We start from the raw sequence: 17,941 nt of genomic DNA, 5'->3' as shown, positions 1-17,941 counted from the left end.
TCGTCACTCTGGAGGAGAGGAAGTCCGGCTCAGCCCCGTCCAGGATGACTGCAGTGTCAGGGTAGCCAACAAAGTCTGCAGGTAGATTTTTTCAACATCACTGAAGTTACTGAGTAAAGAGTGAACTGAAATATTTACTACTTAGAAAATGCATGTTAAAATCTGAATACTCTTGAAAGTGCAGCTGAAATTAATTTAAACTACTAGCAGGCAAAGCACAGTGTCCAGCTGATATCTGTACCAACAGTAATACAAAGAAATGATGCATAGAAGAGGAATTAGTTTATAAAAGTCGAGGCAAACCTAAATTTACTCTTTTAAAAACAAAAAGCAGCAGGAGGATGAACTTCATAACCTCCTTTTCTAAGCAGAATCTCAGAGAGGAAAAAAAGAAAAAATATGTCTGTGTAACCCAAGAACAGATTATAGCAGCCAAGTGGAAAAATTCACTCCAACATGGATTATAATTATGAAACGGCAAAGGTAGATGTCATATTCGGGATTCGGGAAAAACGTGATTTGTACCATTTGTTTTGTGGTTTTTTTTTATGTTGATCAGTGACACTTAAACGGCTGTAAAGCGAAGGTTTTGGACCTTAATCTGACTGACTACCTGTGTGGTTTGGATCGGGCTGAAGCGTTGCTGCTCTCAGCTGTTCTTTGTTAATTAATGTCTTTGTTATGACAATTTRACATTAACCAAGAAATCATAACTGATATAAATTTGTTATAAAAGTATTACTGATTGCACCTTAAAAATTAGGTAACTTTGTTATTAAAGGTAAAGTTTAAACAGTAATGATTTCTTAGTTAATGTCAAGTTCTCATCATAGATATTTTGAATAATGTCAACTTTGTATTAAAAGTGTCATAATTTACCGAATGACACTTTATGACAACAGTCATAAATATTCATGAAGGCTTATTCATGTTAATGACAGGAGTTATGTCGTGTTAATGACAGTCTTATTCACCCCCCGTCAAATAAAGTGTTACTATCACAAGTCAGCAGGGTAAGAAATAAATGTTTGTTTTGAACCACTGCTGTTTGTTACCTTCCCAGTGAAAACTTAAAAAGATAGGCCTACTTTGGACATAATTCTCAATATATGTCCATTGAGAATTGTATTTTTGATTATGAATATTTTTAAATATTTTTAGATGTGTCTGGCACATGTAATTATTTCTGCTCTTTCAACAGGTCAGACATTGTAGCAGACACAGAGGAACATGAAGGAATCATCATGACTTCAATTGTCTACATATTTACAAAGTGGAGTACTTTGCAACAAAAGTTGATTTATTTTAAACATATGCAAAATAAGATTTAAAATGGTAATCCATGGCTTAGTGAGATTACTTGACTTTGTATGACTAATATAGACCCAGAGAATTTTATCAAGTCAATATTTAATATTCAAACAATTACTTTAGTAATATGTGTGGTAAAGTTGTCTTTTTGTTCTCAGAAATGAGCAGTTGGGAAAAATAGTTTTTAAACCCTTTATTGAGAAGTATTTACGACAAATGTCGTAAGGCTTTGAATAAGAAAAATATTTATATGCAGGCAGAAACCATGAACACTGCAGCTATATTCTGCTTAAAATAAATTCCATGTACTCTCCAAAGGGATCTGGAAATCTGTCCTGGATTGTCCAAACACACCAGTTTGGGATGACCCTGTGAGCACCACTGGACTGGACTGAATTRTTGTGAAGTGATGCTGAATATAAATTGATGTATTACATTGATGAAGATATTGCTTTTTTATGAATAAAATTTACACCCTCTCAAGAAACTTTACAAATAAAGTTGAACTGATTTAGCTCTACCAACTTTCAAATAGAAAAGTGTTCAGACTTCCAACAGCAGTTGGTTCTCTTTTGATGATCRGCACAGATGAAGAAAGGAGGTTAAAGCTCATGGCTGTCATTGTTTTTTCTGAGACTTCTGAGACAAATTCTGATCATTTGTCAGTCTAACAAGTGATAAAATAACTCAGGAGCAGACACTGCTGTRTGGACAGAATTTTAACAACGTTTTGCAGTTGTTGGTGAAGACACTTTAGCTTCTCATAATAATATATCTGCAGCATCTACTCTCAGCTGGCTGATCTCTCACCATCGTTTCGTCATCATCGTCGCCACCCAGCCAGGGAGGATATAGTGCACCATTGTCTTAGCCTGCTGTTGTCATAACGACCCAGTTGAGTATGCGTGTGAGCTCGCCCTCGCAGTGAACAGAGTTACAGTGAGCCAAACAGAACATGGTGCCTCATTTAGTCTGAGACAAGCTGTCACTGATTGTTTCTGGTCTGAACCGGTGCGGCCTGGAGTCTGAGGAGCAAACAGACGTGTTTACAGGTAGAAGCTCCTTTTACAGTTAATTCTACCGTGCGTATAAAGACATGTTTGTGCTGGAGCTGCCTCCACATATGCTGAATATATGAGGTATGTGACCTGCCAGTATCGTCTTATGGAAATGGACCTCAGGACCACACTTTGAACCTGAAGGTCTGACGTTGACATACTGGTCAGAAAGAGTCAAATACTGGTGCATCAGTAGATATGCATCGCACCAGTAACCTCTGTTTTAAACGAGTTTTGAGTTTACTTTGTGACACTACAGCTCACCTTTAAAGGGATAATAAAATCTTTAATGTGAGGTTCTGCACTGAGGGTATGTGTAATTCACAGTAGAAAAAAAGACCCATTCCTTACCACTTCCCACTTCTTCTCTCTTTTGAGGTTTGACACTTGTTTAAGGCTATGAAACACATAAGATCAGAAAAGTATAACATGAATAAATTAAAAAACAATCTTTTAATAAGGAATTATAATTTGGGGTTTTAAGGCCTTTAGAACTGAACCTGCTGCTAAAGTTTGGATCATCGCCTGGCTGTAAAAGATGTATTGTCACATGTACTTCAGCTGGAAGTCACAAACTGATAGCCAGATCTTCTTCAGGATTTTCTTCTTAACATTCGAATTGATGGCTCCATAAACTACAGCAAGTTGTCCAGAGCAGCCTTAGACCATCTCACTGGGTTTGGACATTTTTCCCAGCCCAGAACTCCTGACTTTCCAGACTCAAATAAAGGGAATGTAAATTGCCAGCATTTGCAGAAATCAGTTGGAAATGAAAGTTATTTTTTGCAAATTTCTTTGTTAAAATGCCCTGTTTATTGTTTCTTAAAAACAATAACAACGGTAAAACATCCTGGGTTTACTTTACATTAAATAGATCATGTAAAATCTGGGAACTCAATCATTTTCTGGTCTAATCCAGCACTGGATTAGCAGCAAGAAGACCACCTCAATGCATGCAACGGTTCTCTCTGGGTACTCTGGCTTGAAAGCATGAAGGATGTTTATGTTATTGACCGGTGGTCTGGTCAAGTACCCTGCCCCTCACCCAACAACCACATGAGAAAAGTTGGTGCAGATGGATGGATGATCCAGACCTGAACAACAATCTTATTCATTTCCTTACATACACCAGAAATAATTGAATACAATGGAATAATACTGGAAATGTTCACTTTTTGCTCACCGGTCTCCAGAATATTTTACTAATATCTTGGTGATCATCAAAACTTTTTTCAGTAAATATGAAACCAGCCTTTGAGGTCCATTTGGACAGCAGTGGTTCTGGCCCTGGAACTCTCCCATGGAGTCGTAGATAAGCTCTTGAAGTTATTTTGGTAGACGAGTCCAAACGGTTCAGAAATATCTTTTAACTGTTTACAGACTGATGTGTCCATAACTCTGCTTCTTGTCCTTGAATCTCTTCATATTGGACCATGTGTTGCTGTTTGACACATTTTAGGTTCTCTCTCTCTCTCTCTGGCTAACTGTAGTCTACTTTTAACTGTTATGATGTTACAAAGTCTAAATTGAAAGCTTTTGTATTTCTGGCTGGATGTTTTGTGTTGTCCTTCTGAAAGGTGAATCTCTACCAGTCTAAAACCTTTAAAATATGATTGATCAAAGATTGAATTACCTCCGCGATATGTGACAAAATGTAGAAAATGTGTGAATAATATAAATACTCTTTTGAAACTGGCTTTTCTTTCTTTTGAGCAACTGAAGGTATTTCAGCAACATGAACAAACACCTGGGTCACAGTAGAGCCATGTGGAACCAGCATATGGCCATGATGGTGACTCTGTTCATCTTTGATTACTTGATTTCTCAGCCTCATCCTTTGATTACATTTTTTTATTTTTTTAAATCTTACATGCATGTCTTTGGGTTAGGACACAACATTCCTCTAATTGTGTTGTCTACATAATGAAGGGCTCTCTCTGTATGTGAACCAAATTCTTGTCTAATCATCCATTGGTCTTTCATTTGCTCTCTTGCTCTGGAGCCTTGGATGTTTGTGTCTTTTGTTAATGGGGCTGGCAGCCCCTGTCGCTGCTCCAGTAATTAGACAGTGCCATTCATTCAGAAACAAAAGGGCTATGGGTACACTAAGGTTGTGATGTTGAACAAGCTGCTCACTGACCTTCTCCCAACTGCTACCAGTACTGTTTTTGGGGGATGAGACAACATCCTGGGAGGACTGGGATCATTGGCCTGGACAAACTCCCTCAATGCTTTCTAGACTTAGCCAGTTTTTCTGCTGCAACCTAGAAAAGGACATTCCCAATTTTCTCATGGTGGCATGCATTAACAATTAAATTTTTGCTTTTTTTCTGCAGGTCCACATTAAAGTTTGATGCAGCTCTGCTTTCCTGAATGGACCATCTTCCTTTCCACTGCAGCAAACAGGCAGATCTTTGTTTTATAGCAGGGGTCCCCAAACTACGGCCTGCGGGCCAGATCCGGCCCGCCTCCACATTTGGTCCGGCCCCCTGAACAATACCAGAGAGCATTCTGATTTTTTTTTTTTCATTTACCATATTTTCCGGACTATGAGCCGTTTATATGTGGATTTTCCTTCAACCACCAGGGGGCTCTTTAGCAGGAAGTGAATCATTGAAAGTCTCGGTTACTTGCGCGCCAACATTGAGCCACAAGCAGCAAAATGAGTAAGAAACAGAGAGATGGTGTGCGCCGAGCTCTGCGATTTTGGGGGAAGGAAAAAAAGAAAATGAATAGCTGGGAGCCTGAGTTTACCCTGGGACATTATTTCGCTCTGAAGCATCTTTACAGTAAACCATAAACCCTAGAGAAATTTTTAAGACATTTAACAGGAGAAGGTATTTGGTACAATGTCATGACCGACTTTCATACCAATAGATATTGGTTGGCGTGAGGGTGATTTCCAAATTGTTTTAGGGTAAAAATTCCACTTCATTTCTCACTGAGCGTCAGTTGATTTCAGTTACACTCTGCGTTTAAGCAGTTGGAAATTTCGCTTGTTTTTCACTTTTTACGTCRGAGATCGTAACTCCAATCCCCAGTGAAAATAATAGCTCCCTTCTCGGCATCGAGCCGAACATTTTGATATCTTTTTTTGTGGGTGCGCATGTAGCAGAACGAGCTGCATTAACGGTAATGGAAGAAAAATAAATAGACATTCTATTGACAAAAGAACAATAGATGCTTTCCATGCATTGCATGGAGGCATTGAATTTCAATGGCTTTCTGTAAGTTCTATTGCAGAAAGCCATTGAAAGCCATCTGCTATTGCTTTCAATAGCAGATCCTGCGCTATTTTCTCGAGCGCAGGATCTTAAGAAAATAAGTCGGGATTTCTTTTTTTTTATCCATGTCCCCTTAGCGGGTCAGTACTTTGGCATACTGAACTTAATTAAAACAAGGTTAAGTTTATAAAGAAAACTACATGAAGTCACAACACCCAGAACCTCCATGCATGAAAGCATTATACATAAGATGAAGTTGAATGATTTTATAATAATAATCATAAAAATCACAATAAAATTGATAAAATAACTATTCCTGAAACCAACATAAGTTTGTTTATATATGTACTGCACTGTTTATAATTAAACAAAGATAATTAGCATTTTGAAGCAAATTTACCACCAGCTAGCAACACATTAGCAGCCTTCGTCCCTTTGGGCAATGTTAAAAGACTAAACCACAGAAGCCGTCTTTCCCTGTCCATTTTCAGATGTATAATGTAAGTTTTATTTATTTGTGAACGGCATTATCGTCAGTTCATACTCCAGACCAGATGGTGACGATATTGCACACTTTCAGTTTTTTTGAAAAGCACCATAAAAAGAACAGCATCACCGTGAAGCTGGGGAGGATAAGAGATGCTCTTCAAATTTGCCATTTTTACTCGCACAATTCTGCATTACAAGTAGTAGTAGAGATAACAGTTAGTAGTAGTAGTTAGTAGTTAGTTTGGTAAATCCAGTCTTGTGACGTCCTAGTCCGAGTTAGACGACAACATAACTGGACAAGAACCGGATGGAAATGAAATGTGGGTCACAAAAGGAGCTGAAGGGACGAAGGCTGCTAACGTGTTGCTAGCTGGTGGTAAGTTTACTTAAAATGCTCATTATCTTCATTTAACTATAAACAATGCAGTACATGTAAACAAATGTATGTTTGTTTCAGAAATAGTAATTTTATCAATTTTATTGTGATTTTTATGATTACTATTACGACAATCATTCATCTTCATGTTCTGTTAATAGAGTCTGGGATATCAGGTACAGAGTATCATATTTGGCCATGAGGACACATGCTGCATCCTTGCTACCAATGGAAACATCCACTCTGTTGAATCTCGGTCTCACACCACCAAATTAAACTCTGYATCTCCTGGAAAATTGTTACTAAAACCTATGAAGAGACTGCATATACATGTCAGAATTATTTTGAGCTAAGAACAAAGCAATGGCCTTGCTGCTGAGTGACATAATCCATCCCAAGATTTCAGCTTCATATGCTGACAGCAGTGTGATTGCATTGAGGAAGTACCGCGCTTGTGCAGCACATTTTTACATTCTCTTATGAATAAATGCTTGAGATCTATTTTTAGCTGGAACTGGGGTGGCTGAGTATGCTTAGACAGGTTTGGGTGGTTTGGGTGACAGTGGTCAGCCACTGACGGTTTCACTGCTTAGGGATCGACCAATCCCATCTCATACTCTGCATCTCCAGCTCAGAGAGGCTCTTAGTGCTCGACTAGAAATGACTTGGACACCCAAGTAGGTGGAGCCATCCTTCTTTCTCCATGATGTCCTATTGAAAGAGCTCTGAGTTTGCATCACCCTCAGCTTCCTTCCATCATGTCACATCTGTTCTTGAACTACTTTAGGTCAGGGCATGATGTGCTGCCTATTTTGAGCTTTTGGCCTATTTTATGTTGCCAGGTTTAGTCTAAGTGATTAAGGTTAATCCCARTTAATCCATGATTTAAAAACAAAAATATTATTTTTGAATGAGGTCAAGTTTGTTTGAATAGATTTTTTCTGTAGTAACTAAACTCATCATCACAGGGTTATCTTTGATATTAAAATTCACGTGATAATCTGAAAAATCGGTGTGGCAAAGATGCAAAAACAGAAAAAACAAATGTTCCTTCCTGTTTATTTTTTCTTTCTTTCTAAAACACTGGTGAAAAAGAAGTGCTACTTATATCCAAACTAAAGTTTACAATGCAAAAAAAAAATTCCAATATTCCACTGTAAAAGTAAAATGGCAGTACTGAAATCATTCAAATGCTCATTCACAACATCAGCAAACAGCTATTATGCTAACATAAATGAACCCTTTTTACACCTCTTATTTACAGTCATATTGAGTCTTCTTGTGCCTTGATAAATATAGAGGTTATGACTGGTAAAACGTGATAAAGAATACAAACAAAATCTGTAAAAAATACTAAATTAACTCATCCTGACTGGATTCCTTTAAGAAAATGATGAGAGGGAAGCTCAGCTGGAGACTGCAGCTTCAGAGGAGCTGCATCTTGAAGGCGGTTGCCATGGAGATTAAAGAATTACTCAAACAGGCATGAAAGAATCAAAGCAACACTCCAGGTATGTTTTTGATAGGGAAAAACATTATAACATGAGGTAAAGCTCAATAAAGTTTGATTTGACACAATACTGCCTCTTTCATATTTTCTCTCCAAAGAGATCAAAACATCCTGCAGGCGGGCTGCTCTTCCATATTGGTGATCACACATTCTGAAATGTATTGCTTCTAGAAGGCTACTTATACATGTAAAAAGTATGATGCTATGAAGATGGCAATACCTTGAGAAAAATAACAGAAACCTTGTACTATTAAAAAAAGGTTTCATGGATTTGGGCTGAAATCAATTTCAGCAAACACTGGATAGACAGACACTTTCGTTGAGTCCGTCAGCTGTCAGCAGCTTGGCGTCTCAGACTTGGAGCCGTTCAGTCATGCAGTCAGCGCTGATCTCAGCAGTGTGTCCCCAAAGCAGAGTAAGCAGCGGAGGTGGAGGGCTCTCTGTGGATGGTGCTAAACGGTGAGAGCTCCAGCTCGGCTGTGGGACATTCATTTTCAACTTCTCTGTTGTTGGGTGGGCTGCACTCCTCGCAGCAGCAGCAGCAGCAGTCCAGAAAGGCTCTGGTGAACGGTTGGCACAGACAGAACAGCAGGACAGGGGTCAATGCAGACTTGCAGAACAGCAAGAGCTGGCTGACCAGATGCAGGATGTCCAGGGTCTCCCTGGGAATGCTAGTCGCCATGTACATTGTGATGATGTTGCAGATGTTCTCAGGGATGATGCAGAAACCGTAAAGGATGGCCAAGGCCACCACGGCACAGTTCATCTGGCTCTCCAGCTGGATTTGCTTCTTGCTCCCTCGTACACAAACTCGCTCAGCGTGACGGATCTTTCTGGCAGTGACCAGCGAGCTGCAGATGGTGAACAGCGTTGGCAGGCAGAAGTAGCAGCCAAAGTACCACCAGAGGCGTGCGCTGTCATAGGTCAGCCCCAGGACGTACAGCGTGTCTGGGAGCTCAGTGGAGATCTGAACCACACAACGTTCACAGGGCGTCACATCGGGGGGGTCACGGTCCTCTGTCACCAGCTGTCGGATGAGCAGCTCAGGTAAAGCCAGCAGCAAAGCTCCAACCCAAATGACTGCCAGCTTGGCCGTGGTGGATGCCCAGTTCTCAATCATCTCATAGTACATCTTCACATTGGTGGCTGCACGAAAACGGTCGATGCACAGAGCACACAGTGTGAAGGTGGTGACCCCGAGAGACGCCACCTGGCAGAAGAACAAAAGCAGAATGTTAAGTGATATAAACACCAATCCATGAACATCACGACCCTTAACCTGATCTGATGAACCTTTGCACCTGCTACAAAACATCTTAGACATGGTAAGCTGGCACCTGACAGGCGTTTGCACACACAGATTTTCACTTGTATTTACAAAAGAAATATTTGTCTTTGAGGACAGACGAATCAGGATCAACAAAAAGAAAAACTATATTTTTTGTGAAATCATTTGGAATGCCAAAGGACAATGTCATCTCTATTAATCTGTAGACTGCTTATATGCAATCCAGTGTTTGATTTCACTAAAGCATCCTCACATTATGCACCAGGTTTATGAGTGGAATATTTTGGTCATTTAGATCAGTGGTCCCCAACCTTTTTATTACCGCAGAACGGAAATTTTGCTGCGGCCCGGGTGGGGTGGGGGTGGGGGGCGTTAACCGTCAGATAAGGCTTCTGCATGTTGGTGTTCCTGCTAAATCATGAATATACCCAATTTGGGTTGTCTTATTCTTCTTATCGCAGCCTGTGAGGTTTTCCCTGACAGGGAACGAGAATCCAACCTGCTGAATGTGACAGGTAGCCAATCAGAAAGCGCGGTGACGTAAGAACAGAGGGGAATCCCAACCAGCTGACATATCGCGTAACTGAGTCCGTTGTATATCGGAGATGATATGTGGAAATGTTTATTATCAAATCTAAAGGTCATTATTATGTTTATTCAGTTAAAAATGTTAACTATGAAAAAACATAGTCACCTCCAAATCATAGTGCAGCAAATAGAGCGGCTGCTCCCGTCGTCTTTTATCCACCGCCTTTTCTTTTTGTTACGTCTTTTATCTCTTAAAATGACTCCACAAACTATCACTACATCGTCATCCATGTTTGATTATTCTAAATTCCTGCTATATTAGGTGTATACTGGATTATCCTCTGGAATCGGGATGTTCGTGACTGGAATCGGTTCGTGTTGCTCCTGCCTTGGAGACACGAACCGATCGAACCTGTTGGACTTTTATCAGCTCTGTGGTCACAGAGGTTTGGAGAATCGGCCGACATTCTTAAATCTTTCCGTCTAAACCAGACTTAAGACTCACAAGCTCTACTCATCTCCTCTCCACCGCAGCCCAAACGCTCTGACTCTGGTCGCTATGGTAACGTTTACATATCCCTTCAAAATACGATACAGATGTGCCACAAAATCGAATGAACATTTTACTTTCGTGAAAATTTTAACTCACGATAATGACTAACGGAGCCCTGAGCTTGTTTCTCTGCAACCAGACGGTCCCATCTGGGAGTGATGGGAGACAATAACATCCGAAGTGGAAGAGTTGCTTATATCCACAACCTGCTTGGTCTCTACGTGGCGAAGCAGCTTGAAGCTTCATTGCCTCATTAGCAGCCGGTCGCCGCATGTTACGCAGAGCGGCTTGTAATGTGGGRCTCACCTACCGGTCCGGGATGAATCCATTCTCCTGTCTCTTCTCTGGGCCTTTTCCCCTTYGCAAAGAAACTTTCCAAAGACATCTGATCTGTTTCTGACTCATTTTGCTGCTTGTGGGCTCAATGTTGGCGCGCAAGTAACCGAGAGAATCYGGTTAAAGGATTTTCAAAATAAAAGTTTGAACAGGAGCTTGCTCCATCATTGATGATGTGTCCAGGTGCATCAGTGGATGTATTCGCACATGAACTCTGTGAGACATCAGTGACAGTAGGGAAAGACTGGATGAAACCACAAATAGGGTGATGACTACAGCTCCAGTCTCTGTTGGCCATTCTGTGTCAAACTAAAAGGAAGACACTCAAATAAAGCTTATGATGAACTCAATGGAAAGGACCAGCTCCCAGATTGACGGACATAACAGTAGCAGACCCAGGACACGGACTACGGACTATGAGCAAGCAGTGTTCATGTGGAAAAGTCTGCAAGAACTTGCATGGCCTGAAAATCCACCAAGTGAAGATGAAGCGTTTGCTGTGAGCAGGAGTAACACAACGCACAGGTGAACAACCTGGTGACATGTAGGAGGAGCCCACAAGAGTCTCCCCAGAGCGTCAGAGCCTTCGAGTGTTGTAGACTAATCCTGCAAGCACTGAGTCATTATGGAAGTGGATTAAGTGGAGTTGTGTCCAGTATTTCTCTCAGAAGGAGTGAGAGCACCAATCCAGCTGCAGCCCACAGCAAAAACCATAAAGAACCTTTTTAGCTGCATTTTTGTGAGGAGATTCACGTGGGATTAACGACCTTCGCCCGAGTGTCCCACCTCATTCCATAGGCTGATTTACTATCAGCCGGAGTTAAATTAGCTCCCATGGACCGCACTCATTAATGGCCACTCTCCTATTGATGGAACCATGACTGCTGATCTTTAGCTGACTACTGGTAGGAGGAGCAGAGCCTGACCAGGTCGTCTCAAGCAACACATACAGACATTCACACTCAGGTCTACGGACAATTCACAGACACTCATGTTATTTCACTGTGGGAGGAAGCCAGAGTACCACAGAGAACCTGCACATGCATGAAGACAACTTGACTCCATGCAGGAAGGCATGTTGCCCATTTTATTCAAAGAAATTCAGAGTATGTTGCTGTTGCTATTCTGAGTTTCCCGGAACAAGATTTCATCCCTTTTAGTGATGAAGGATTGAGACGTTTATGACAAGAAGAAACTGTTGTTGAAGCTAAATTATAAACTGAGCCTATTTAGAGAAGCTCGTCACTGTTTACAGTGATGAAGACAGTCCTGTGGTCAAGGTCTAATCTCAGTGTGAGAGGGGGGGTCACTAATCTCACTCCCCAGTCTGATGGGGCAGCAGACTGTAACACATGCATAAGGGTTTTCACAGTGTGATGTGACCTTAATCAGACAAACAAGACCTTTCATTTAGATTTAGAGATGAAACTGGGATCTTTACCTCTGCATATCTGGCTGCAGCTGTCAAAGAAACCTTCATCAAGCAAAGCCTGACTGACAGGGTGAGCAGGAGAATGACCTAAAAATGGTTTTAATAATTATAAAAAATTAACCCTTACAGGATTCCTAAAAACAGATTCCTTTCATAAATTCTTTATGAAAAGTGAAAGAGCATAACTAAAGAAATGGAGCACACCAATATTAGAATCGGTGCAGACTTTTACTCCAACCTGACAGAGAGAGAGACAGAATTGTTGAGCTGAGGCCAACATGTGCTGCAGGTGTCAAGACCTGACATGTCTGATAACACACCCTCAACCTCAGCCACTCCTGCCTTCCTCTTGGGTTAGTGTGTGAGCCTCCTTTTAAATGATGGRAATTCCTCACTTTGGTGAATCATATTTATTCAAGCTGCGTCCAATTACAAGAACGTGTYATGGATTCTGTGTTTTCCTCCATCTCTTATCTGCTTACACACAAACTGCTGTTGCTATGTTCATCTTTGTATCTTGTATGTTTCCTCACCTCATGTATGTTGGCACCAGCTTTTAAAGGTGTTCAGTTTGCCGTCTCATCATTTTAGTTTGATTTAAGTTCATTATCTTTTTTCTTTTTTTCCATTACTAAGCAGTGTTGTTGGTCGCTAGRAGACCCTAGTGGGAAAAAAATATGTTAGTATATTTCAAACATACTTACATTTGCATAAGTACATTTCAAGTATACTAAGTATTAAGTGCACTACATATAAATATATACAAAGTGTACTAACAGCATGCTTGTACCAATTTAGACATTCTAATTTTAAACACTTACATTTTTTTATTTCCTTTATTTCTACTAGATCTCAACAGGTAAACCCCGTTGAGATCTAGATCTCATTTTCAAGAGGGACCTGGGATTGTACCATAATATACACTTAAGAAATATATTGAATAAAAGTATACTTTAAGTGAACAAAATATGTATTTGCTCAAGTGTACCAATGAAACAATATGCTTTCAAATATATTTTGTATATATTTTAAAATATATGCTCAAAATAGATTTTTTTTTAAATTCACTTAAAGCTTACTTTAAAAGTAAACCATTAAATATGAAATAAATGTGAAATTTCAGTATGTTTTAAATTACATATCAGTGTTTACTTTAGGCTAATGAAGTATGCCTTTTTAGGTGCTTAATAATCTTTTACTATTTAGTTAAAATGACAAAGAATTAAAAAAATTAACAATCCTTATAGTGGAACTGGTGGTAAGTTTACTTAAAATGCTCATTATCTTCATTTAACCATAAACAGTGCAGTACATATATAAACAAACGTACGTTGTTCCAGAAATAATTATTTTATCATTGATTGTGATTTTTATGATTATTATTACTATAACAATCATTCAGCTTCATGTTATAACTGCATGGAGGCTGTTTGTTGCGACTTGATATAGTTYAATTCATAAACTTAACCTGGTTTTAATTAAGCTCCATAAGACAGAGAGACTTTGATATTGTGAGGTGGTGGTTGTTCTAACTCGTTCAGCAATGATTTTATCTTCAACATGTTTACAGTCTAACTAAGCAAATGAAGATGAAAGAGGAAGCCAGAGAAATCAGGTGTTAGGAAACCTGAAGACTTTCCTGATTCATTCATGCTCACACCTGGTTTCACCAGGCCGTTATTGTGAATTCCTTATTTTCCCAACACACCGTTCTGGCCGGTCCAGGCAAAAAGCTTCAGGCAGTTAACAGGTTTCAACACCAGAACCAAATTCATTCCACTGAGACCTGATCAATCCACCAAGCGTCCGATCAGGTCTCAATGCCTCACATTCAGTATGGTTCATAAAATTATATATGTATATATATGCAAAGAATGTAAACAATAATAATAAAATGAGGAGATGGAAGAAACAAGAAAAATAGTATTGTAGAATAAAAAATGAGGATATGATTAAAATTCACCCGTGCACAATAGTTTTGATTTTTCTGTCGACCCAAAAACTACATACTACTCTAAAGTTCTCCAGGATGACCTGCTCCTCAATTTGAGAAAACAGGAGTGGCTATTTTTTTGCATAGGGTGATATTGGCCCTTTCTGGAGTTTCAACTGGCCTAAAGAACAATCATGAGTTCTCATTGATCCTTTATCTTGTCAAAAACTCAATTTCCCATGAAATTATAAATGCTGTTATATTCCATTAGACCCAAAAACCACACGCTATTTCTAGTATGCTAAGTGGTTCTTAACCTTTTTTGAGGTACCRAACCCACCAGTTTCATATGTGCATTCACTGAACCATTCTGTAGTGATAAATAAAATATGATTTTTTATTTATTTAGTTGGGTCACCCTAAGATCACCAAGTCTTCTTAAAAGGTAGAGTCTCTGAGGACAGTTCCTCMAAATATAGTCAGTGTTTTCAGCAAAGTTGAGCTGACTGTCCAGGAACGACCCAAGGTATTTAAAATGTGCCACAGTTTCAACAGGTTGACCAGAGAGAGAAACTGGAACCACTTTAAGGTCTTGTTTAGATCATTTAATTAGCTCTACATTCTTAAGAGAATGAAAAATTAATAATAAATAATAGACTGCGGTATTCTGATTTAGTAATGTAATTATATTAGTTGTGTTACCACCCCACGCCACTAGAGGCAGTAGCAACCCCGAAAAAATGCGACTAAGGAGCAGATTTAGAAGGACACCGAAAGCTACAGTATTTGGTAAAAACTGTGAGCTTTGCTGAAGTAAATAAAGACACAAGTTCAAATCCATGCTGAGAGTGGAGCTGCTTCAATCAGGGCTCCTCCGCAGCTGTGATTGGCCAAGCGATGTAACGTGATCCTCTGATTGGCTAAGCAATGTAACGTGATCCTCTGATTGGCTAAGCAATGTAACGTGATCCTCTGATTGGCTAAGCAATGTAACGTGATCCTCTGCAGCAAATGATGGCAAAGTGGGGCGTCATCACGACTTTACACAAGTGTGTCTTTACCTCCGCGGCAGAGGCTCCGCTGAACCCCTGAGACCGACTCAGTTTCTGTCTGGAGTTTTAACAGACCCAAAACAACTTAATTAATCTAACCATGGGTTTTACACAATAAAAACTAAGTGAATGTTCCCGTTAATGTCAAGAATTTGAAGGCCAGAAACAGGTGACAGGCGAGAAACAACAATTGAGCTTTGCAGTCATACATTTTGAAAACAAACCGCCAGAAAAAAAAAACAAAAAAAAAAATGTTCTGCCTACCATTTAAGTTGTGCACACACCAAAAATCTCTATTTTTGGTCACCACATTAACTAATTGAGACGGGAGTCCTGGTCTCAGGAATCCGAAAACCAACTCAGACAAGCCCCCAGTTGTTGCAATTCAATTATTTTTATCTCTATGCACCACACATAGAGATGTCCTATGGGTGTCCTGAACCCGTTTACCAGTTTCAGGACTTGGTTCTAAAACCATACACCCTTTTATGGTTTCAACTGCAAGAGGGTGTAAGAACCCATCAGTGTAATTACCTTGAGAAATAATGAGATTTGGTTAAGTATAAAACAGGTGGGGGTTCTGTGGTGGCGCAGGGGCAAAGCACAACCCACCTATTGAGGCCCTAGTCCTCATGCCGGTGGTCACAGGCTCAATACCCGGCCTGGTGACACCTGCCGCATGACTCCCCTCACAACCCTCCCCCCTATCAAACTACCCTCAAATAATGGCCACTAGAGCAAACAAAACCTTTAAAAAACAGGCGTTAATACCAAAAATGATCAAAATGTTACAACCCATGCAAGTCATACAAGTAGAACAGATACAGACTGACATTCACCATCCAGCACTGGGTTCACCAGAACCCCTCAGTAATGACACCGAGATGTTCAGAGGACAGTAGCTGATTTTTAGACCTTTGCTGAGTCATGAACATGACATGACACCGTCATAAACATGACACCGTCATAAACATGACACCGTCATAAACATCAGTAAGTCTTTATATTTACTGTTGTCATAAAGAGTCATTCGGTAAATTATGACACTTTTAATTCAAAGTTCAATACAAATGTCTTTGTTATGACAACTTGACATTAACCAAGAAATCATGATCTGACATAAATGTTATAAAAGTATTACCAATTAAACTTTAAAAATTATGTAGCTTTATGTTATTAAAGCTAAAGTAATACTTTTATAACAAATGTATAACAGATCATGATTTCTTGGTTAATGTCAAGTTGTCATAACAAAGAAATTTTGAATATTGTCAACTTTGTATTAAAAATGTCAGTATTTACCGAATGACACTTTATGAAAACAGTCATAAATATTCAAGACTTACTGATGTTCATGACGGTGTCATGTTTATGACAGCTTCACGTCAGTCTTATTCACACTCCGTCAAATAAAGTGTTACCGAAAAAAAGTCCATCTGTGTGCAGTTGAACCTCAGTCTAAATGCAGCTGGTCTGGTTCTGGCCTCAGAGGTTCTTTAAAGATCAAGCATCAACCTTGGAGACCAGGGAACCCAGCAGGAGGTCAGGCAGAACCTGGTGGTTCTGTTTAAAGCAGAGTTAGGTTCTACAACAACATGCCGTGTTCTGATCAATCCTTCATCTGGACATGGAGACAGGATGGACCAGCTGGAGATCTACCAGGACATGGACATTCAACCAGACTGACAAGAGAGCATGGAGACTCTGGAGGAGCTGCAGAGATCCACAGCTCAGGAGGACAATCTGCTGACACACTGTTAATCAAACACAGTACACCTGGCCTTCATTGACTTAACATTGAGCATGATTACTCTCTAGAAAGCCCCTTCACCAACCTCTCACCTCCAGGTAGGGGACGATCCTGCAGGAAAACGCTCCCAGCAGCCAGTTCTTGGTGAGCCGGTGGAAAACCACGAGCGGCAGGCAGAAGAAGACAACTATGAAGTCCCAGAGCGCAAGGTTTGCCAGCAGGGAGTTGGAGATGCTCCTCATGTAGTAGTTGTGACACACAATACACATGAGCGCCACGTTCCCGATGATGCCTACGCTGAAGATGACGGCGGCCACCAGCAGCACCGCCCAGGCTCCGTAGGACGCGGCAGTGAGGGGATAAAATGGGTTCTTCATCTGCTTGGGTCTGGCCCGCGGGTTCCCTGGCGAGGTGTCAGGAGTGTCCGGCAGGGAGTAATCCTCCTCCTCATAGTTGCTGCTGTTGAATATCAAGGGGAGCCGGGGGTCACGCTGCTGCGCCAKAGCGACCGGTGCCTCCAACAGCGGCTCGTTTCGCTTCCTCCGGTTCTGATTGGACCTCGGATCCTTCTCATCGGTTCTGATTCCGCATTTAAGCCCATGCCCGTTTTTTTTCAGCCCTTCTTCCACAGTACACTGGGCTTTTCGCCTGCTCTCCTCTGTGCGTAAATGTCCATTTAGTGCAGAACTTTTACGCACAGAGCGCTGGCGCAGCGCTCCCTGTAGCTTGGCTGGTTTCGGCCCCAGCGGGGGAAACTCGGCTACGTGGCTGGCTATTTGGGGGGGGCACGACCTGCTCAGTGCATTCCTCTCAGGGGTGGGAGCGTCAATATGAGGACCGGGACTCCGGCGGAGCGGAGCGGCACCGATGTCGCTGCACAGCAGCAAGCAGAGGAACCGCTGAGGCAGCATCATGGTTCGGTTTAAACAGAGGCGGCCACAGAGCGCCACGATGCTCGGTCCATCTCCAGACTGTGCTGCCAGGTCAAAGATGTCTTGAGCTTCTGGGAGTATGAGCAGCGCTACCAGGGTCCACTCCCGACTCCCGGGCCGGTTAGAGTCTGTGCGGGGAGCAGATGTGCTGACACCAAGGTCACCGCTC

General features: G+C 40.9%; 1 protein-coding gene across 1 annotated transcript; it reads right to left on the bottom strand.

Annotated features, from left to right (window-relative positions):
- Window positions 1–7,983: 7,983 nt before the first annotated feature.
- On the bottom strand, window positions 7,984–17,935 carry gpr37a (G protein-coupled receptor 37a). The gene is made up of 2 exons (XM_008402574.2): window positions 16,933–17,935; window positions 7,984–9,178 (listed from the first exon to the last, which is right to left on the bottom strand). The coding sequence occupies exons 1-2, from the start codon at window positions 17,752–17,754 to the stop codon at window positions 8,360–8,362; spliced, it is 1,641 nt and encodes a 546-aa protein (XP_008400796.1). The 5' UTR covers window positions 17,755–17,935; the 3' UTR covers window positions 7,984–8,359.
- Window positions 17,936–17,941: the final 6 nt, after the last annotated feature.

This window comes from Poecilia reticulata, unplaced genomic scaffold (assembly GCF_000633615.1).
Source record: "Poecilia reticulata strain Guanapo unplaced genomic scaffold, Guppy_female_1.0+MT scaffold_240, whole genome shotgun sequence".
Classification (NCBI taxonomy): Eukaryota; Metazoa; Chordata; class Actinopteri; order Cyprinodontiformes; family Poeciliidae; genus Poecilia; species Poecilia reticulata.
Note: the sequence above shows the minus strand (reverse complement) of the source record. Positions and strands in the feature narration are given on the sequence as shown.